At 38.8% G+C, this 24104-nt stretch overlaps 1 protein-coding gene across 1 annotated transcript; it reads right to left on the reverse strand.

Moving 5' to 3' along the window:
• Positions 1–8757: 8757 nt before the first annotated feature.
• Positions 8758–9660, reverse strand: LOC145823924 (uncharacterized). Its single transcript, XM_082923487.1, has 2 exons — positions 9494–9660; positions 8758–9409 (listed from the first exon to the last, which is right to left on the reverse strand). Exons 1-2 carry the CDS (start codon positions 9658–9660, stop codon positions 8758–8760), a joined length of 819 nt encoding a protein of 272 aa, XP_082779613.1.
• Positions 9661–24104: the final 14444 nt, after the last annotated feature.

The following is a 24104-nucleotide window of genomic DNA, read 5'->3' on the forward strand; positions in this document are numbered from 1 at the left end:
GTCTCGTTTGCCGATCGAATTTTTTAGTCAAAAAGTTAAAAAGTTATTAAATTAATCAAAAAATCAACAACTTATACCAAAAAGTTAAAGATTCTTCTCTCTACTTTTTGCACATCTTTTCGTAAAAAGCCAAAAAGTCATCCCAAACATACTAGTTTTTTTTAGCCCATATCTTAGCCAAATAACTAAAAAATTACTAAATTAGCCTGTTTCCAAACGAGGCCTAAGCAATCCGAATTCAACCTGAATCGTTTCCTAGCATTTGACCAAAATAATTTTAAATTTGGTGTGAGTTTGAACAAAAAGTCAAATCTCAAATTAAATTTAAATGAATTTGATTAAAGATAACAACCAACTCGAATAATCCAAAACTCAAATTTATGTGCAATTTGAGCTTAACTCGGTTTGAATTTGAGTAGATAATTTTGAATTATAATTTAGATTTGGATAGACCTAAACAGGTCTTAACATAATTTGAATTAGATTTAAACAATCCCTCAACCTGCTCGAATTGCACCCCCAACTATTATGGAGAAAAATTTCATAGAAATCACCATTTTCAATTATAATCTATCATTTAGTGGTAGTTTGGGATTTTTTTTTTTTTTTTCTTATACTTCTTTTTTTAAATACTTTTTTAATTAATACGTTTGGAAAAAAAATATTATTTTTAATGAAAAAGAAAATGTGATATTAAACTTTTTAACTGATGATAAAGTGTTTAGTGACGTTTGTTTTTATTTTATTAGCCAAAAGCTAACTTGTTTCTTTAGTTACCAATTCATGGTAGTCAATTTGAATTGGAAAAGTAATTAAAGTTACGTAGTGGGATTCACATTTTTATATTGTGTTTTATTATTGCATGGGATACCACTGGTTGGTGATGACATGATATAACTATTATATTTAAGGGTGTTTCACAAATTGAATTGATTTAATTTTAGAGTAAATCAAGAGTCAAATTTGTGTTTACGGTTCTAAAAAAATTAGAACGGTAGCTGAACCGTTAAGCCTATCTATAGAAACTAGTTTGGTTCGGTCCTACAATTCCAAAAAAAACTATATAACCAAGAATACAATATATATTTGATAATAGTAAATAAACTAACAATAATTAGTTTAGTTTAGTTGGTTAAAGCTTATTATTTTTGTGTTCAAATCTTACTAGTAACTTTTATATTCTTATTATTATTTTTAACATACAAAAATATTAAAAATTAATAAACAAATATATCATGGTACAGTTCGGTTTTGTTGACACCAAAACCAAAACTGAAGCTGAAAAAAATCGAACCAAATTGACAATTTAAACCAGATTTGATAAATTTACCGATTCACTAATTTTTTTAACACCCTTAGTTATATTTGTTATGCACAAATTGTCCATGCTTGGAATGAATAAGCAAACTTGTAACAGTTAAAAATAAATAAATTATTATAGATGAATGGGATTAATGAAAAAAATTCAAACAATAGAAGAACTTTTTATAAGAAAATGTTTGAGAATTCTAAAACATCACTTTTAAATTTAGTCCAAAATGATCTGAACTTTTATGAATCAATCAATTAAGGTCATACCCTCTGCCAACTAAGACCCAATCATTTGTTATGTCAATACAGATAAATTTAGGAGTAATATTTTAGAAATTTCCAAGAACATGAACCCACTAAGATTAACTTTCTTTTTTCTAAAACACTAGAATACTAAATAACACAAATACTAAAAGTTAAACTCATTACTAAAATGTGTACCTTAACCCATGTTAATGTGCTCTTTATATGTAAGTGCCATGAGTTTCTCTTTTCATTTAGGAATACACACTTCCTTATCTACGACTTGTCTTTCTAATTGGATTACGGTTTCTCTCCTAGGAAATCCTTTCTTATCCACCTTAGGTGATCTCCTTATTCTAATTAGAAAGACACACGTCTAGAGGATAAAATCTACAGGTCTCGAGTTCGAGTCACTCCTTGGGGCCACTAGAGGTTTGTCCGGTCGTTAACTTCAGGACCCTCAGGATTAGTCCTGACTTCTCTTAAAATCAACGAATTGGAAATACCTGAGTTATCAAAAAAAAAAAAAAAAGTGATCACCTTATTCCATTGAGATTACTTAACCTAGGAGACATAGGATGATCAAGATTTGACTTCTTCCATAACGTTAGCTATTACTATCGTGTCACATGGCACCTTGGTTTGCGGTCACGCAATATAGCCAAGCTTTTGAAGCCACGTGATCATGCTAAGAAATATGTCCCGTCTCAAATTTTAATTACTTGAAAATATTATCAAAATTTATAATTTAGGTCTATTTTTTTTTTATAACAAATATTCATTACCCTTAAGTAATAGAAATATAATAATACATGTTCTCTTTCTCAGTGAATACAATAATAATAATAATAAATGCCAAGTTTCTGCTGCGAAGCTACAAACAAATAATTACAAACAACAAGATACATTATTCATTCCTTTCACATCTATGATGAAATTATACATAAAAAATACATGGACTCCGTAACTCTTCGACTAATCAATCCGAAATTTCTCTTCCTGAAAAAGAATAAAACAATGAGGGGTGAATACTAATGCCCAGTAGGAATCCATAGTTCTACAATAATAGCTAACACACAGATAGAAATGATCTTGCATGCAGGGTGATACCATATAGTAAGGTGACATTTTGTAAGTTCAAAATATTATACGAAGAGTATCTTTTTTTAAAAATTTCATTTAAACCGTTAAGAAAACTCTCTACCATATATGTAGTCTCTCATCATTAGCAAGCCATAAATTCTCTTTGAAAACAAGTACATTTAAGAAAGAACATAATCTTAAATTTATTAACCCGATTTCAAATTATTCATCATTTCATTTCCATTTTAATATTCCTCATTCCATTTCCATTTTTCCCTTATACTATTCCCAGTTACTATACTCCATAACATCAAAATTCAAAGGATTAGAGTTCAAATATAACACAAGAATAACAAACCCTTTTTAATTCAATTTCTCAATTATTTACAAAACAAAACTCATAATCTTCCCTTATAGTCACAAGCAATCCATTGAGTTCATCATCACCAATCCTTATTCCAATTACCATTTCATTTTCCATTCTTTTAATTAATTTCATATCAAATACCGGATCCAATACCAAGTCATCTCCATGAGTCACACGCTTTACCGGTCACAAGCCGAAAGGAATACGAAACCTCACGCTTTACCGGTCACAAGCCGGCAGGAATGCGAAACCTCACGCTTTACTAGTCTCAAGTCGGAAGAAACGCGGAACCTCAACATACCACACGTATTACTGGGCACTACTCCGGAAGGAAGGTGGAACCTGTCACGCCCCAAACTCGCCCCTAAAAGTTTGGGCATGATCTAATCAGAAACGGACATTTAACCTGATATACATAATGTACGGGGCCTTAACGGAAGCATTAAATATTAAAAAAATAATAGAAACAAACTCCATTGAGCTACTACTACTATGCTAGGATCATAACATCATAACAGGCAAATAAAATCCAAAACATACACCTGAACATTGGTTATATACAAAGACATATAAAGGCCCAGCCCTATGATTGAGCGTATAACAAAAACATTATGGAAGAAAGTGTTATACACATTTCAACCTTAGGCCAATAATTAGAGTGCAATGCCAAAAGTTCGCCAAAACTTCACAAAAATATGAGTGGCTTCAGCTAGGGCCTAGACACACCAAGGTTGACAAAAGAGGACAAGCGTCATGGCTTAGGACTGACCACTTGATTGGTTACCTACAGAAACAGATATAACACAGGGTGAGCCAGGCTCAGTGAATAGTAATACTTTTATAATTCGATGTTCAACTTAAATCATAATACAAATCAATGCGTACGTAAATGCACAGATGATATGTTTAATCTGATTCTGTATTAATTTCATAACGGCCTTGGGCCCAATCTTGAAACATAATGGCTTTAAGCTCTTGAACGGAGTGGCAATAAGCCCTTGAACATATTGGCATTAAGCCCTTAAACATGTTGGCATTGAGCCCTTGAACATATTGGCATTAAGCCGTTGAACATATTAGCATTGAGCCCTTGAGTATATTGGCATTAAGCCCTTGAACATGCATGTATGAACCCAAGAGGTGTCTCACACGGATTCTTGAGGTGACTAACATCGTAGCACTTAGTTCCGTATAGCACTTTGTTTCATACCATAACAACTTAAATAGAATGGCCATAGGCCCAGATATCTTCAGAGCAAACTGATTTCAGCGTCTTACAGAATTCCATAGTCTTATGAAACTAGTTTCATCCTTTTCATTAGTTATGCTCATTCTTTGAATCATTCACATAGTTACATAATTAACAGAATGCTAATGGCCAACATTAGCTGTAGTAAAGCGTACTACTACTCACAGTGTTGTGACGACGTGCTAGTTCCTCCCGGAGTGTGTCCTGCACACATTCATAACTTGCAAATTAGTTCATTCTCTTTGTTGAATCATTACCGGATTCATTTCACTTCAAATGAATTTTACACACATTAATAGGCACAAAATACAAATTCTAAAAATATCCGACGGTCAAGCACGCAAAATGGAGCAAACGATTTTTCTCAGCATGGGCCGCACGTGCGACTGTGAGCCCCGCACGTGTGGCAGTGATGCCCCGCACGTGCTTTTTAGACAGTAGCTGAAGTGCCAAAATTCCTCACTTCCCGCACGTGCGGCTGGGGTTCCCGCACGTGCAGCGATTTGCCTCAATTTCCAGTCCGAATTTCCCATAAAATCCAACTTTTGGTAAGCTTGTATATAGCTCAAGATAGGTCCTTTAATTGATGAAGGAAGGTTTAAAAATCATGCACACAAACATTACCACATACCAATCTTAGTATAACTTGAATCTGTAACCTCTAAAGCTCATAAACATAACCCAATTCCATATATTCTCCTCTATACACACTTAGACATGGACACACTTAGCCATTGTTCAACAATTGAGCTCAAGCATGCCAAGAAGAGATGGAATGAAATTCCTTTACATGGTTCACATTAACACAACTACAACATAAAGAAAGACATTTATTCAATTCTTTAGGTGCCATAAACACACACACACACACACACAAGCCTTAAGTTGCATGAATACTCAAGGAATTCCTCATCCATAAGCAAAAAAGAAGTGAATTAAAGTAACCTCCATACCTTGAGCTTTACAATCCCTAACACTCTCTCTTAATTCTTCAATCTTTTCCTCGTAGAACTTCCTCCTTTCCCTAATTCCCCTTTCCTAGCCTCTTTCTTGGGATATTTTTATGAGATGAAGTCCCAAGTTAATGGTTAAAGAGCATGGATATTTACATATATAAAAGAAAAGTGAATAAGACGAAATCCAATCAGTTTAATCATTCCTAATCAAAATTTCACAGAAAATCTTGTTAAGAACTAAAAATCATGCTGACTTCAAATATAAAATCAATTTCTGGTAATTAAGCCTCTAAGGCTTTTAATTGCTGGTTCAAACATTATAATTGTAACAGATGTTTTCCTTATTAGACAGATATGCATCCATAATCATAGAATTCACTTAAATAATCTCAATTTCTTATAGAATTCCACAGTAAGCATTTGAAAGCACAAAATAGGAACTAAAAATATATCAGAATCGTATGCGAGGGTCGGGTTATTACACTCTCCCCCCCTTAAATAAGTTTGGTCCCTCAAACTTGTTTTTCCTTAAAACGGAAACAGATGCGGATATCGGTGTTGCATTTCCTCTTTTTTTCCCAAGTAGCTTCGGTCCCATAATGTTCTTGCCATTCAACCTTTACCATTGAAATTTCGCGATTTTGTAACTGTTTCACTTACCGATCCAGAATTCGAATTGGTTTTTCTTCATAAGTTAACTTGTCATCCAACTCAATTTGGTGGTAATCAATGACTTGTGACAGATCTGGAAGGTATCCTCGAAGCATAGAAACATGAAACACGTTATGTACTTGACTCATATTTGGCGGAAGGGCAACTCGGTAAGCTACCGGACCCACTCTTTCCAAAATTTGAAAGGGACCAACATATCAGGGTGTTAACTTACCTCTTTTCCCAAATCTTGGATGTCCTTTCATCGGAGTGACCTTTACAAAGGCATGACTATCCACTTCAAATTCCAAATCCCTTCGTCAGTTATCCGCATAACGTTTCTGCCTACTTTGAGTAGTTTTCAACATTTCCCGAATAATTTTAACCTTTTCAGTTGTCAACTGAACAATTTCAGGCCCTAGCAAGGATTTATCTCCAACTTCAGTCCAACACACGGGAGAATGACACGGTCTTCCATACAGAGCTTCATAGGGCGCCATTTCAATACTCGAATGGTAACTATTATTGTACGCAAACTCTACCAACGGTAGATGGGTTTCCCAACTTTCTTGAAAATCTAGCACACACATTCGGAGCATATCCTCCAGAGTCTGTATCGTTCTCTCGGATTGACCATCAGTCTGAGGGTGGAAAGCCGTGCTGAACTTTAATTCTGTGCCCATTGCTTCCTGCAGACTTTGCCAGAATCTGGAAACAAACTTTGGATCCCTATCTGACACAATTGACACCGGAACACCATGAAGCCTTACAATTTCATTCACATAAATTATCGCCAGTTTATCTGCATTATACTGAGTTTTCATTGGTAGGAAGTGAGCGAACTTAGTTAATCGGTCTACAATGAACCATATTGAATTCATACCACGAGGAGTCCACGGTAACCCCATAACAAAATCCATGGTCAGATGTTCCCACTTCCATTCCGGGATTGGAAGGGGTTGTAACAAACCTGCTGGTCTCTGATGCTCTGCTTTTACTTGCTGACATTGCAAACATTTAGAGACGAACTCCGCGATCTCCTTCTTCATACTTGGCCACCAAAAATTTTGCTTTAAATCCCGATACATTTTAGTACTTCCCGGATGCATTGAAAATCTTGAGGCATGTGCTTCTTCCATCAGTTTCCATTTAAGTTCTAATACATTGGGGACACATATTCGGTTTTGGAATTTGAGCACCGAATCCACTAGACTGAACCCCAATTTTGGTTTTGTCTCTAATTCATCGCATATCTTCCTTAGAGTTTCATCTTCCATTTGATGTAACTTGATCTCCTCAAGTAAGGTCGATTGAGCCATCACTGCTACCATTATAGCTTCCTATCCATGTAGTACAAGGTCTACTTCCATTTTACCCAATTCAGTTGCTAATTCCTTTTGCCCTATAACCACATTTGCCAAATTTCCCATATTCTTTCGACTATGCGCGTCTGCAACTGTGTTGGCTTTACCGGGATGGTAATGAATCTGCAAGTCATAATCTTTAATAAGTTCCAACCACCATCGCTGCCGCATATTCAACTCGTTTTGAGTAAAAAGATACTTGAGACTCTTATGGTCAGTGTACACTTCGCAGGTAGTGCCATACAGATAGTGTCTCCATATTTTCAAAGCAAAGACTACTGCCGCTAGCTCAAGATCATGCGTGGGATAATTCTTCTCATGGGGTTTCAATTGTCGAGAGGCATAAGCGATAACCCTTCCATTTTGCATAAGTACACAACCCAGCCCTTTATGCGAAGCATCACTGTAGATTACAAACCCTTCAGTACCAGATGGTAAGGCCAGCACTGGTGTTGTAGTTAACTTTGTTTTCAATTCTTGGAAAGCGGATTCCCGCTCTTCTGACCATTCAAATGCAACTCCCTTCTAAGTCAGTTGTGTAAGCGGCATAGTGATTTTGGAGAAATCTTGAACAAACCTTCTGTAATATCTGGCTAGTCCCATAAAACTATCCACCTCAGTCACATTCGTGGGAGTTGGCCAATTCACGATCGCCTCAATTTTGTGTGGGTCAACAGAAACTCCTTCCTTTGTTATAATATGCCCCAGAAATGCCACCTTCTATAGCCAAAATTCACATTTCTTCAGCTTTACATACAGTTTCTTTTCCCTGAGGGTCTGAAGGATCAAGCGAAGATGGTTCTCATGAGATTCCACATTCTTCGAGTAAATGAGGATATCATCAATAAAAACCATCACAAACTCATCCAAATAGGGCTTAAAGACGCGATTCATCAAATCTATAAACGCTGCTGGCGCGTTAGTAACTCCAAATGGCATAACCAGAAATTCATAATGACCGTGTCGGGTTTGAAAAGTTGTCTTCTCAACATCATCGGCTTTAACCTTCAATTGATGATATCTGGATCGTAAATCAATCTTCGAAAAGACTTGTGCCCCTTGTAGCTGGTCAAATAAATCATCGATCCATGGCAACGGGTACTTATTCATAATTGTCACTTTGTTGAGTTCCCTGTAATTAACACAAAGTCGAAGTGTTCCATCCTTCTTTTTCACAAACAGAACTAGTGCATCCCAAAGAGACACACTCGGTCGGATGAACCCTTTATCAAGTAAATCCTGCAACTAAACCTTCAATTCCTTCATCTCAACTGGCGACATTCTATACGAAGTCTTAGAAATGGGTTGAGTTCTCGATGCCACTTCAATTGTAAACTCAATTTCGCAGTCTATTAACTGCCCTGGTAATTCTTCCGGAAAGACATTTGAAAATTCACGAACAACTGGAATTATATCGGTACTCCCATTCATCACTTGCCCTTCCAAAACACTACACAAGTACCTTTGACACCCTTTTTGCATTAATTTACAAGCCTTTGCTGTAGAAATCAAATAAGGTGGAGAAGTCACACCCTATCCCTGAAAAGTAGACTTTGATTGTCCCGGAGGGTGAAAACTAATTTGCTTAGTCAAGCAGTCTATAGTTGCACCATATTCACTCAACCAATCCATTCCCAGAATAACATCAAAATAAGTCATGTCGAGAGGTAACAGATTGGCATATACCCGGATATCCCCAAATTGGAGTTCACTAGAAAGATATATAGAAGCATAGATCATAGAATCTCCCAAAGGTGAGGACACACATAACATATAAGACAATACTTCCTCAAATTTATCTAAATTGGGAGCAAATAATTTTGACACAAAAGAATGGGTAGAGCCAGAATCAAACAATACATAAGCAGAATGACAGTGAACCATAAACGTACCTGACACCACTGTTGCTGCATTTTGCACATCTCTCGGAACCAATGCGAACACCCTGTCTTGCCTCGCAGTGCCTTTATTGTTAGTAGGTTTAGCAACTGTCTTAGTGTTGGGAGTTGGTGTAGACCCCGCTGAACTGGTAGCAGCCCTATTGCCATTTTGTTGCTGCCTCCTTTGAGGGCAATCCCTTATCAAATGACCCGTTTTTCCACATTGAAAGCAGGCTCTAGACTTTCGATAGCGCGTTCCATGATGCTTCTTTCCACATTTTGAACAAACAGGAATTGAATCCTGACTAGGGGTAGAAATATTTGAAGTCCCTGAATTTTGTTTCTTATTTGGTGGAATAGTTGACCCCTTTGGCCATTGAGCATTCTACCTCTTTCCTTTCCATTCGGAAATCTGGTTCTGAGCGGCAATATTTCCTTCCGCTATGACTGCCCTCTCCAACACATCAACATAAGTGGGTAACTTTAGCATATTGACTCGATCCAAGATAGCACCCCGTAATCCCCCTTCAAACTTCCGCGCCTTCTTATAATCCATGTCTACCATATGAGGTGCGAACCGGGCTAGCTCTACAAATTGAGCTTCATATTCAGCAACGGTCTTGTTCCCTTGTCTGAGAGTTTCAAATTCAGTCACCTTCTTATCTCGCATACTTTGAGGAAAATACTTATCATAGAATATCTCCAAGAATCTGTCCCATGTCAATCCTTGACGTATAGTTCTCGTAAGTAGGGATGGCAATTTGAAATCGGCTCGACGGGGATCCCCGATCCCGACCCCGATTTAAGCAGTTTTTCCCCGAAAAATACCCCCGACGGGGAGGTGACGGTATTTGAAAATCAATCCCCGATCTGTCACGGGCCGGGGACGGTGATCAGTGTTTGATCCCCGGCCCGGCCCGATCCCTGTCCCCGGCCCCATCCCCGAATTTCCCCGAAATGAAATTACTTTTATACCATTTATATGTATATATATAATAAACCCCTTAATTATAATTTATATGCATATATATATATATATAATATATGTGATATTCCTTTCTGACTCTACTCTCTCTCTGTTAACTCTATCGTTCTCTTTTTCCCCGAGTCCCCGACCCCCTCTCTCTCTCCACTTCGTCTCTCTCTATTCTATCCTCCCTCTCTCTCTTTCAGTAGATCGAAGGGACAGTCGGCGTCGGAGGCGATAACGAAGGGACAGTTGGCGTCGGAGGCAGTCGACGTCGAAGGAAGCAGTCCGATCGTGTACACGGGGAAGCGTCGACATCGGAGGCAGATCTCAGATCTGTTTGTGATACAGATCTCTCTCTTTCTCTCGTCCACTCTCTCTCTCTCTCTCTCTGTGACACAGATCTCAGATCTGTTTGTGTTGTGTCCATTTTTTAATCTGTTTGTGTATCTATCTGTCCATTTTTTTTATTTTTTTGTTTATAATCTGTTGATATTTTTGTTGATATGTTGATGTTGGTGTTGATGATTCTGTTGACGATGATGATGATTCTCTTCTTGTTGTTGTTGATGATGGGGGTGTTGAAACAGATTTTGGGGCGGGAAATTTTCGGGGTCGGGAAAACCCGATCCCCAGTAGGGGCGGGGATGGGGAAGATAGTAGGTTCCCCGTCGGGGATCGGGGCCGAGGCTAGGGAGATTTTCATAATCGGGGATCGGGGACGGGGAGGGTGATCCCCGGCCCCGCCCCGCCCCGTTGCCATTCCTACTCGTAAGCATCCACCATTTCCGTGCCTCGTCTTTAAGAGTGAAGGTAGCCAGCTGCACCTTTTGAGCTTTGGTACAAGGGAAAACTTCGAATAACTTCTCTATTCCCAGCACCCATGCTTCAGCTTTCATTGGTTCTATTCCTCCTTTGAATATCGGTGGTTTCATCTTTCTAAACTCCTTAGTAAGGGTAATGGTCCGGTCTTCAACATGGAAGTCTTGTACTGCCGGTGGAGGTACCGGTGGCGGTGGCGGTTGATGTTGTGGTTGTTGCTGTTGTTGCCGTAGGGTCTCTGCCATTTCCATAATCATTCGCTCCATCCTATCCAACCGTGCAGAAGTAGCATCTTCCGGATCTTCTGTCCTTGTTCTCACCATAGTTTACACAACAATCAATTATATACAATAGACATAGTTCAAAATTGTTAGCATTATCAGAGTACACTTAACGTTGCCATCGATTTTTTTTTATATACTTTCAGGATGTCATGCATAATGCCTAAGTCTTTTCCAGACACCCTACAGCTCAATGGATCCATGTGTGAGATAGCAACTCATGCTCTGATACCACTTGTCACGCCCCAAACTCGCCCCTGAAAGTTTGGGCATGATCTAATCAAAAACGGACATTTAACCTGATATACATAACGTACGGGGCCTTAACGGAAGCATTAAATATCAAAAAATAATAGAAACAAACTCCATTGAGCTATTACTACTATGCCAGGATCATAATATCATAACAGGCAAATAAAATCCAAAACATACACCTGAACATCGGTTATATACAAATACATATAAAGGCCCAGCCCTATGATTGGGCGTATAACAAAAACATTATGGAAGAAAGTGTTATACACATTTCAACCTTAGGCCAATAATTAGAGTGCAATGCCAAAAGTTCGCCAAAACTTCACAAAAATATGGCCTGGACACACCAAGGTTGACAAAAGAGGACAAGCGTCATGGCTTAGGACTGACCACTTGATTGGTTACCTACAGAAACAGATATAACACAGGGTGAGCCAGGCTCAGTGAATAGTAATACTTTTACAATTCGATGTTCAACTTAAATCATAATACAAATCAATGCGTATGTAAATGTAGAGATGATATGTTCAATCTGATACTGTATTAATTTCATAACGGCCTTGGGCCCAATCTTGAAACATAATGGCTTTAAGCTCTTGAACGGAATGGCAATAAGCCCTTGAACATATTGGCATTAAGCCCTTAAACATGTTGGCATTGAGCCCTTGAACATTGGCATTAAGCCCTTGAACATATTGGCATTCAGCCTTTGAGTATATTGGCATTAAGCCCTTGAACATGCATGTATGAACCCAAGAGGTGTCTCACACGGATTCTTGAGGTGACTCACATCGTAGCACTTAGTTCCGTACAGCACTTTGTTTCATACCATAACAACTTAAACAGAATGGCCATAGGCCCAGATATCTTCAGAGCAAACTGATTTCAGCGTCTTACAGAATTCCATAGTTTTATGAAACTAGTTTCATCCTTTTCATTAGTTATGCTCATTCTTTGAATCATTCACATAGTTACATAATTAACAAAATGCTAATGGCCAACATTAGCTGTAGTAAAGCGTACTAGTACTCACAGTATTGTGACGACGTGCTAGTTCCTTCCGGAGTGTGTCCTGCACACATTCATAACTTGCAAATTAGTTCATTCTCTTTGTTGAATCATTACCGGAATCATTTCACTTCAAATGAATTTTACACACATTAATAGGCACAAAATACAAATTCTAAAAATATCCGACGGTCAAGCACGCAAAATGGAGCAAACGATTTTTCTCAGCATGGGCCGCACGTGCGACTGTGAGCCCCACACATGCGGCAAATACCCCCGCACGTGCTGCAGTGATGCCCCGCACGTGCTTTTTAGACAGTAGCTGAAGTGCCAAAATTCCTCACTTCCCGCACGTGCGACTGGGGTTCCCGCACGTGCAGCGATTTGCCTCAATTTCCAATCCGAATTTCCCATAAAATCCAACTTTTGGTAAGCTTGTATATGGCTCAAGATAGGTCCTTTAATTGATGAAGTAAGGTTTAAGGTTTAAAAATCATGCACACAACATTACCACATACCAATCTTAGTATAACTTGAATTTTTAACCTCTAAAGCTCATAAACATAACCTAATTCCATATATTCTCCTCTATACACACTTAGACATGGACACACTTAGCCATTGTTCAACAATTGAGCTCAAGCATGCCAAGAAGAGATGGAATGAAATTCCTTTACATGGTTCACATTAACACAACTACAACATAAAGAAAGACAGTTATTCAATTCTTTAGGTGCCATAAACACACACACACACACACACACACACACACACATAAGCCTTAAGTTGCATGAATACTCAAGGAATTCCTCATCCATAAGCAAGAAAGAAGTGAATTAAAGTAACCTCCATACCTTGAGCTTTACAATCCCTAACACTCTCTCTTAATTCTTCAATCTTTTCCTTGTAGAACTTCCTCCTTTCCCTAATTCCCCTTTCCTAGCCTCTTTCTCGAGATATTTTTATGAGATGAAGTCCCAAGTCAATGGTTAAAGAGCATGGGTATTTACATATATAAAAGAAAAGTGAATAAGACGAAATCCAATCAGTTTAATCATTCCTAATCAAAATTTCACAGAAAATTTTGTTAAGAACTAAAAATCATGCTGACTTCAAATGTAAAATCAATTTCTGGTAATTAAGCCTCTAAGGCTTTCAATTCCTGGTTCAAACATTATAATTGTAACAGATGTTTTCCTTTTTAGACAGATATGCATCCATAATCATAGGATTCACTTAAATAATCTCAATTTCTTATAGAATTCCACAGTAAGCATTTGAAAGCACAAAGTAGGGACTGAAAATATATCAGAATCGTATGCGAGGGTCGGTTATTACAGAACCTATCTCAAGCGCCACGCTTTGCCGGCTCAAAATACGGCGTGAAACGGACCCCAAGGTAACATCACAATCCATCATTACAATTAATGGGCAATGACAACACATCTTCCATTATTTCCGTAACACATTAGTTCAATACATATCCACCATATATTAAAATTCCATTTACGTAACAACTACAAACATGTTCCACGACCTTCTTCATTATCCATCAAATCATTCATTGTTTTATTAGAAAAATATAACAACACATCCATAAAGGCATAAAGATTCATCTTTAAAGTGTTCACAATTCTTGGGTTCAAACTATTTCTTTACTTTTCCATATTATTATCAAGTCTTCAAATTCAATTTTTACAACGCATTGATTATCAATTATTACCTAAGGTTATAAATTAAATCTCCAACATTTAATTTCTTTGATACAATTCCTTCATATAACACCGTCATATTTTACAATCTCCCATTTATCATTGTTCATAAATTTAATGTTAATTGAAGTATTCTTCATTTTCCAAAATAAAACCTCATAACTAGAGTTAAACATAAATTTGGGCTTTTAGTTTTGAGGTACAAAATCACTTTTTAACTACACAATAAAATTCTTAAATCCCCACTTCATCATCTTATCACAAATTTCTTATCATCCATATCATTAACAATTTCTTCCCCCAAATTTTGTTTAATATTATCGCATGATTTAAAATATCAACGATACGGGTTCAATCGCAACCTTTACATAATTTCTAAACAATTTCAAAATTCAATTAAACTTGTATATGTGCAATTTAATACCTTAATTTCATGATACTACTTTTAATTTAAGCAAAACCATCATCTATCTTCATGAACCAAACTAGATTTTTAAGAGAAATTAAAGCTTTTCATAAAAACGCATTTCTTTTATTCTAAATCTCCTATTGATTATACAGCCAAATTCATAACCCAACAAATAAACCCTAACACTTCAAACCCTAGACCCACAATCTCATGATTTATCACAATATGCTTAAAAACATAAATTTTATATTTATATAAAGAAAACACCACAAATCTATCTATAAATGTGAGTATTGAAGAAGAACTAGAAAACCCTATCTCAAAGACCAAGCAAAGAAGCTAGATCAAGAGCCTTCTTTCAAAAATCAAAAATCAAAAATCCAATCCGTTGAAAATGTTGAGCTTCAAGTATTCTTCACTTTTTGGTAAGAGATCTTGGCTAAATCTTTGAGAAATTCTTCTATTTAGGTCAAGAAATCAAGGGTTTTCGGACTTAGGATGAGGGGAATGAAGAGGGAAAAGAAAAGTGGAAATAATGATCTAGAAAATCACTTTTTAAGTTGCTGAATTCGCGCTATCCGCTCGAGTGCCACTCTCTGCGCTCGAGTGCACTTGCTTTCAACACAAATACCAAAACTTCAAATGGACATAACTTTCTCACCCGGACTCTGTTTTAGGTCATTCTTGTGTCCAAATTGAAGCCTCAGAAACAAGCTTCCAATAATTCTAGCTTCACTCAAATTCAAAGTATGGAAAAAGAAAAGGACAAAAGAGTGATGGTTGTTCAAAGAAAAATTATTCGAATCAAAGTTTTTGGTCTAATCTTACTTTGCCATCATGTTATCACTTCAATCAATGGCCCAAAATAAAACAAGGAGGCTCCAAACACAATAATAAAAGGTCAAAAACAATCCCACTAGTCCCAAAAATTCAGACTCAACCAGGCAGACCGCTCGAGCGTCCAATCTTGAGCTCCAGCGGACAAACCAACAAAGTCGACCGTTCGAGCGAACACTCCTGCGCTCGAGCAGGAATTCACAACTCTCAGAATTTCGGACAGACTACAAAAGTACTGGGAGCTTCACAAGGCCGCTCGAGCGTCAACTCTTACACTCAAGCGAAGGAAGAAATTTTGAAGTGTTACAAAATACGTCTCCACACTCTTTTAGTTAAAAAGTGTCTTCCCAGTTTTAGGAAACCACTTTTTCAACTATCATGTGAGACCCTTAAATTTTGTATTTTCATTAAGGCCCTTAATTTCATATTATGACAAAAAAAAGCCTCAATTCCCTGTTTATTCGCGAAATTAACCCTAAAATAAAAAACGCATCACAGACAAACCCGTAAAACCCTAATTGACCTTGAAAGAAATCATTTCTAACACTCTAGTATTAATTATTTAACTCTCAAATTTTAGATTAATCACTTTAAACCTTATTTTTCGATTTTCAAAGTTTTCGTTCGGTTATTCACTTTTAAATTCAAAGCGAGATAATACAAACCAAATTATTTTTCCTAACACTAATTTATTAACTCCACACTTGAATAGATATTCTAATTAAGCCTTAGTTCTCACATTTTACTAGATTTATATTTTGACCCCAAATCAAGTACCATTATATATATATATATATATGTACCTTTAAACTTGTTTTATTTTATTTTTTTTGTACACAAAATATCTTCAATATATATACAATTTGTGCAAAAAAATGAAAGAAAAATCCCTCAAAAACCCTAGCACATGGTCAGCCATATTCATATAGATATATTGATGCATACTTTTGAGAACATAATACATAAATCATGGAAAAAGTTGTCCTAAAGGCCCAAAAACATAAAGATATGTTTGTATCTCTAGTTCCAATCAGACTAACCATAACTAAATCATGTTTTAAACCATAATTAACCATTCTAATCATCCTTCATTCCATTACCTTTCAACTAAATCGAAATATATTCCATTCCATTCCATTCTAACAAAGGGCACTTTAGACAATTCACCACATTTTTCCTATAAATAAACTACCTCCCTCAACACTTTTTTCACATCCAACACTTTTTGCACATCAAACACATACACATACTCTATATTTTCAGCAAAGAAGAGAGAAAGTGTGAGCTTTGAGAGAACGAGAAAGAAAGTTTGCAATCTTGCACAACAACTCTTCTAGGCAAACATGTAAGTCACAACACAACGCTCTCTTTCATTTTCTCATTCAAATACATGATATTAGAAGATTTGAGTATTAATTTTAAAAGTGTATATATAGTGTTCATGTTTTTTAAATAGGAAGAGTTAAACATTGATTGCCACCTTACATGTATTATCTCTTAAAATGAAACAAAGCTATCACTTTTTATTCACTTCTTACATTATGTCCAAATGCATACATTCAATCTAAAAATATAAGTTATTCATATATCATTTAGCATGTTTTCATCGTAAGAGAAATGGAAAATTTCCCATGGTTGCTCTCTTTTTCTATTACTCTTCTTAATTCAAGTGTTATGCATGAAAGACTGGAATTTTCAGCTCATTTTCAAAAATCATAAAAAAATGCATAAAAATCCCCTTGACCTAATTTGTATATCAAAACCTTCCTTAAAGTGTTATCTTTCAAGAAAAAAAAAGTTTTATTGAAAAAGAGTGAGCGGTTTGAGAGAAAAAACCTATTTTCCTAACAATTAATGAATCCAGATAGCACTGGAGTATTTCTTAAATAATTAAAAATCTATAAAAGCTATTCCACTGTTTGAAAAATAATCTGGAAATTGGATAAAATTCTATAAAAACCCTAGGAAATCCGAGTTCGGGAAAAATCTAACAGGTCTGTTATATTATGATCTTTAAAGTACACTGAATCTTTTGTTAATAATTCACGTTTTTTATTTCTTGAATGCCCTTTTTATCACTTCTTTGAGCCTTAGTATGCCATTTACATATGTTTGTGAATATATTTCTTTACAATGGTGCTTTGATGATGTCCATACTTGTGCAGAATTATCGTCTCAACAGCTTGTTCTAACCTTAACTTAAAACATCTAACTCAACGAGAAACTTTTTTGATGTGGTAATTGGTTTTCGATTACTTGAGTAACTTCATAAGATAATGTTTGTGTTACATTTGAATTGGTTGGCGGGAAGTGTTCCCTATTGAAGGTAAAGTCTTGTGCGAGTGGTTTTTTTTTTGGAACCCTTGAATGGATCAGTTATATTCGGGCCTTAGGTGGTTTCGGTGTGATAAGGTTAAAGGAGGTTACGGGCAAGGCCCTTATTTTTACAGTCTTTTTTGAGGTCCTCGGTTGATGCTACATGGTACGTAATCATTATAGGCATTCGGGGTAAAGTGTGTAAAGTAGCAAAAGATGTGGCATACCGAATGATTCGAGTCTAATTCTTGCGGTTGAAAAGATGAAATCTCTTTGGGAAATTTCTAGATTACTGTGGGGAAGTATTTTGTGAATGACAACACGTGGCTAAGGTGATGCCGAAGTATTAGCTGAGGTGCTATGTGGCCTGGTAACGCTTGCCAAGACAATCTAAGCTGGGCCGAGGTTATCTGCGAAGATACCGAAGTCTGAGAGAAATGGATAAGGGACAAGAGTCCTAGAATAGGGGAGGATCTCTGTCTGGATAAGGATAAGGCTTAATGAGAGTTTATCCCTATCCAACTGAGGGTCCAGAATAAGCATTGAGCCTGAGTCCATTGAAGTGAGGCTTCTAAAGGAGTCCGGTCACTACAGGTTATAAAAGCAAGGCACACTCGTGGGTTAAAGGTAACTTCTTTCTTATGAGTTTAAGCACAATTTGCTATCTTTGAGAGATATTGATTACTGACTTGACCATCGGAGTGCCTCCGGGTGGACGAACCACCTCTAGATTCACTTCTTCTTGTTACAAGTTGCTGGGCCTAATCTATTCTGCTGGTGCTCTTCAACTGAGTTCCCCTTTTGGTTGTGTGATCGAAAATCAACACTCATAATTTGGCGCCATCTGTGGGAACTCAAGGAGAATAGATGGCCAACAATGGACAGGAAGAAAAGATTGGGGACAACATCCACAGTGAGAATGGTGAGCATGCAGATCCCAACATTAGGGAAGAAAACCACAATGAAATAGCACAGGATTCGAATCTTGGGGAGAAGGACGTCAACAAAGAGGGTAACGCCTCAATGAAAGCTGGCCTAGATGAGTATTACAACGAAAACGACCTCCAGGTATGGAAGGATAGATACCTGAGGAGGGACGGCGAGATGAAATGGATGGCGAACAAGTTGGCAGACCTACAGTCAGTTGTCAACTTCATGGTTCAAAACAACGTAATGCAACCATCGTTCCCGTTGTAGGACACGCCGGTACCAGCGGCCAAGACTAATGCCTAGAAAGAGGGGCAGAAAACAATCCCAGTAGTCCCGCAGCATGGCAAGGAAAAAGGGCGCTCACATCGGCCTTCACGAGATATCGAGCGAGCAGAGTCTATAAGAGGCGAGTTGCAAAAAATGCCACAAATAAAAAGGACCTATATCAAAGAACCTCGGCATATCTAGGGGAGGGGCCTTTGCTTTGATACAGTGAATGAAGAGAAGTCCAAGAGGATGCACAATGACACCAGGAGCAGCGTGCCAAAAAGGTTGAAATCCGTCGATAGCCAAGCTTCCGGCCGAACGAAGGAGGACTTAAGAGACTACCTCCAAAGGAAGTGGCACAATACCGAGATCACATCCCCCGTCAAGCCAAGAACACCGTTCTCAGTGGAGTTGGACACGTTCGAGGCCCCGAAGAGGTTCCACATGTCGAGGTTCCAGATTTATGACGATAAATCTGATCCAAACTTTCTTGTCGGTTTATATTTAAATTCAATGGCTTTGTATAGCGGGAATGATCAGTTACTATACAAGGTGTTCCCCTCATCCTTTGGGGAAATCACATCGGATTGGTTCCACAAGTTGCCAAAAGAAACTATGAAGAGTTGGGAAGGCCTGGCCGAGATATTTGTGGCCAAGTTTGTAACAAACAAGCTGCAGCCACTAAGGGTGGACTCCTTGCTAGCTTTGAACATTAGCTAGGGTGAAAGCCTGAGGGCTTACGCCAAGAGATATTACAAGGTGTTCAACCAAATCCCTGCTTGTAACCAGGAGTTGGTGGTCGTGTCCTTTAAGAACAGTCTGGATAATGAATGCCCGCTTCAGAAATCATTGGCAAAAACTCTACCAAATAGTATGGAAGAACTCATGGCACAGATTGAAATGTATGCCAGAGTAGAGGAGGATACGTAAGGAATGAAGACACCAAACCAAGAGAAGAAAAATGACTCACGAAGCGAGGCCGAGATAAGTCTAGTGTAAACAAGCAAGAGATAGGGTTGGGGCCCACATAGGAAGTCACCACTGTGTTTCGGATCCCTGTTTACAAAATTCTAGAGAGGATCAGGAGCCAACCATATTACAGAGCACCGGAGAAGATACCTTGTGAGTTTATGGCAAGGAGCCTTGGGAAGCACTGTGCTTACCATAATGAGGACGAGCACTTGACTCGGGGGTGCATGGCTCTAAAGATGTACTTAGAGGATCTGGTCAGACAGGGTCACCTGAGAGACCTAGTAGATGAGGCCAAGACGAGGGAAGAGATGCAAGGCTACCCTAAACACCAGCAGCACTACCTCCGCCACTACTACCACAGCAAGCAAATGGACCTCGGGTGATCAATGTGATTCATTTGAGGGTCAATGAGAATGATGTACAAGGAGAGACCCAGAGAGTAATGCGCCTACAACATGTGTATCAGGTCCAACAAAAGAAGCCTAGGACAAATGAGTACTAGGGACCAATGGTTTCTTTTATTGAGGCAGACCTGGATATGGTGCAGCATCCACACAATGATGCCCTTGTGATAACACTGAAGATTAGAGAGTGCCAAGTGAGATGCATACTGGTTGATCAAGGCAGTTCTTGTGACATCATGTATGTTATATGTTACAAGGAGCTTGGCCTTCACCCAGATGATCTAGAACAATCCAATAGCCCGATGGTTGGATTCAACAGAACACCAACGTGGCCTCTAAAAGCCACGAATTTGGAGGTGCAAGCAGGTACCAAGAGGTAATCATGGAGTTTACAATAATTGACACCCCCTCCCCTTACGATGTTATCTTGGACAGACCATGGTTGCATACAATGAGGCTATTCCCCCAATATTGCACCAGTTGTTGCAATTCCTAACCGAACATGGAATTAAGGAGGTTAAAGGGGATCAGGTGCAGCCAAAAAATTGCTTCATGGCAGCAATGAAGTCCACCTGCAACGTGCAAGAAGCAGAGACAGTAGAAATTGACGACGAGGATATGGAGGTCCTAGATGATGTCGGCAAAAAACCAGCCGACAAGAGTGAGGAAGCCTTGAAGAAGATTCTAGTCCACGAAGATAATGGAGAGCATTTCTTTCTTCTCAACTCAGGCTTAGCCGAGCAGGAGGAAAGGGAGTTAGAGGCTTTCTTGTGAGCAAATATAGAGGTGTTTTCCTGGATGCCCTACGAGATGTCTGGTATTGACTCTGAGGTTACTCGTCATAGGCTCAATGTAGACAGGTCAGCTAAACCTGTCATCTAGCGGGCAAGGAGGTCGACATTGATACATGTGGAAGTAGTTGAGGAGGATGTGGACAAGCTGTTGGAAGCCCAAGCCATTCAGGAGGTGAACTACGCTACTTGGCTATCTAACACCGTGGTAGTGAAAAAGAAGAACGACAAGTGGAGGGTTTGTGTGGACTTCACCAGCCTGAATAAGACTTGCCCCAAGGGCAGTTTTCCACTGCCTAAGATTGATTAATTAGTAGATACCACTTCAGGGTATGGGAGGATAATTTTCTTGGATGCATATAGAGGCTACCACCAGATAGCAATGTATGCTCCAAATAAAAAGAAGACATCATTCATCACCCCGAAAGGACTTTACTGTTACAGAGCGATGCCCTTCGAATTGAAGAATGCGAGAGCAACCTACTAGAGATTAGTGACCAGGATGTTCAAGCGCTTGATCGGGTGGATAGTCAAGGTCTACATCGATGACATGGTTATGAAGACCAAAGAACCTGGGAACCATTTGGCTGACTTACAAGCAGTTTTTGATATCCTGAAAGCATATCGACTTCTGCTTAATGCCTCTAAATGTGCATTTGGAGTTAGATCCGATAAATTCCTAGGATACTTGGTGACCAGGAGGGGCATTGAAGCAAACCTATATCAGATCAGGGCCATCAGTGACTTGAAGAGCCTGACATCAGCCAAGTAGGTCTAGATTTTGAAGGGCAAGGTAACAACCCTGAATAGGTTTATTAGCCGAAGTTCTAATAAGTGCAAGCTATTTTTTCAATTGTTAAAGAAGGCCATAGATTTTTTGTGGACAGAAGAGTGTGACGTCGCCTTGGCCGACTTGAAAAGGTACCTAACAACAGCTCCGATTCTGTCAAATCCAATACCTGGAGAAGAATTGTTCCCATACTTGGCAGTTTCAGACCACACAGTAAGTGCAGTGGTAATCCGAGAAGAGGAGGGAGAGAAAAATACAGTATACTATAAGAGTAAAACCCTAGTAAGTGTAGAAATCAAGTACTTGCCCCTGGAAAAATTGACACTAGCCCTGGTGATAGCTTTCAAAAAGCTGAATCACTACTTCCAAGCCCACAAGATTGTGATGCTGACTGAGCATCCCCTGAAGTCCCTGTTATAGCATGGAGATCTAACAAACAAAATAGCCAGAAAAGCAGTGGTGTAGGGCCAATACGACTTGGAGTTCAGGCCTAGCACAACAATCAAGGGCCAGTGTTGGTCGACTTTGTGGCCAAGTTCACTCCTGGCGCAATCCCAGGGCGGGCTCTGAAAAGCCGCGGCTTAGGATGTCCAGGGGAGAAGGCAGGGACCCAACTGGAACCAAAAGACCCCACTCTAGCAAAACAGAAGAAGGTAGAGAAATCAAAACCCTGCGGCATCTACATCGGCGACTCCTTTTACCTGCTTGTTAATGGATGTTCAAACCGTCAAGGAGCAGGGGCAGGAGTGGCGTTGGTATTGCCAGATGGGCAAATGATTGAACAATCTATTCGTTTGGGATTCAAGGCCTCAAACAATGAAACAGAGTATGAGGCGCGCTGATTGCAAGACTGAAACTAGCAGAAGCTATGGAAGTCGATGAGGTGGTATTCTTCTGTGACTCTTAGCTTATTGTGAATCAAGCAACAGGCGAGTATGTAGCCCGAGATGAAAGGATGATAGCCTATGTCAAGGTGGTTGTCAAGCTACTAACACTGTTTGAAAATTGTCGGCTATAGCAGGTTAGTTGAGATGACAATAGCCACGCCGATGCCTTGGCTAACCTGGCCAGCACTATGAGATCAGGTGAGGCTAAGACAATAATGGTTGATTATTTGTCAGGCCCAAGTATAAAGCCTCTAATAACGAAGTAAAAAGCAATGTGTGTGGAAATGGGTCCCAACTGGATGGACGCAATAGTTGTGTTCCTCAGAGAGGGCAGACTACCAGATGACTGAAAAGAAGCACACAAAACCAGGTTGAAGTCGGTCAGGTTCCGCTTGTTAGCAAAAGGCCATCTATACAGGGGATCCTTCACTGGACCTCTACTTTGGAGTGTTCACCTCTCTCAAGTAGAGAACTTTTTGTATAAGATCCATGAAGGAGTTTGTGGAAGCTATGCAGTGGGCAGGTCACTTGCCCATAAAGTCATATCCCAAGGATACTGGTGGCCATACATGCAAAAGGATGTTGAAGCATATGTTAGGAAGTATGAAAAGTGTCAAAGGTTACACCTTTGATACATCAGCCAGCAACAGATCTGGACCCAGTGTCCAATCCTTGGCCGTTTGTCCAGTGGGGCATAGACCTAGTGGAAGCTAGAGAAAGTTCTTGCTAGTAGCCACAGACTACTTTACAAAGTGGATAGAGGCTGAACCTCTTGCGAAGATTTGAGATATTGATGTGAAGGACTTCATTTGGAAGAACATAATAACCAGGTTTAGAATTCCAAGAGCCATTATGGGAGACAATGGAAGCCAATTTGATAGTAAGCTAGTCAAGAGCTTCTGTGCAAAGTACAAGATTAAGAACTATTACTCTACTCCTAGCTTCCCTTAGAGTAATGGTCAGGCAGAAACATCCAACAAGACCATCCTAGATGGGATCAAGAAAAGGCTGGAAGTAGCCAAGGAAAATGGGTGGAAGAATTGCCCAATGTGCTGTGGGCATATCGGACTATGCCGAGAAAATCAACTGGGGAGTCTTCTTTTGCCATGGCATATGACACTAAAGCAGTCATCTTACTGGAGGTCGGCATCCCTGGAATCAGAACCCAGGGAGTAGAGAATGGAACCAATGAGGCATTTTTGGCTCGAGATCTAGACCTGTTGCAAGAAAGAAGAGAGAGAGCAGCAATTCGGCTGGGGTCATACCAGCAACAACATGCTAGGGCTTACAACAAGAAGGCTAACCCAAGGGAGTTTAAGATTGGGGACCTCGTCCTAAGAAAAGTCGTCAGC

This window comes from Camellia sinensis, chromosome 4 (genome assembly GCF_055761805.1).
Source record: "Camellia sinensis isolate YWXY chromosome 4, ASM5576180v1, whole genome shotgun sequence".
In the NCBI taxonomy this organism is placed as follows: domain Eukaryota; kingdom Viridiplantae; phylum Streptophyta; class Magnoliopsida; order Ericales; family Theaceae; genus Camellia; species Camellia sinensis.

What these genes read in the sequence shown, in the direction of transcription:
- LOC145823924 (XM_082923487.1), bottom strand. Translation starts at nt 9,660, where the DNA reads ATGGATTATAAGAAGGCGCGGAAGTTTGAAGGGGGATTACGGGGTGCT. An exon ending in TCCGAATGGAAAGGAAAGAG is followed by an intron (nt 9,410 to 9,493) that starts GTAGAATGCTCA and finishes TTCTACCCCTAG; the next exon opens with TCAGGATTCAATTCCTGTTT.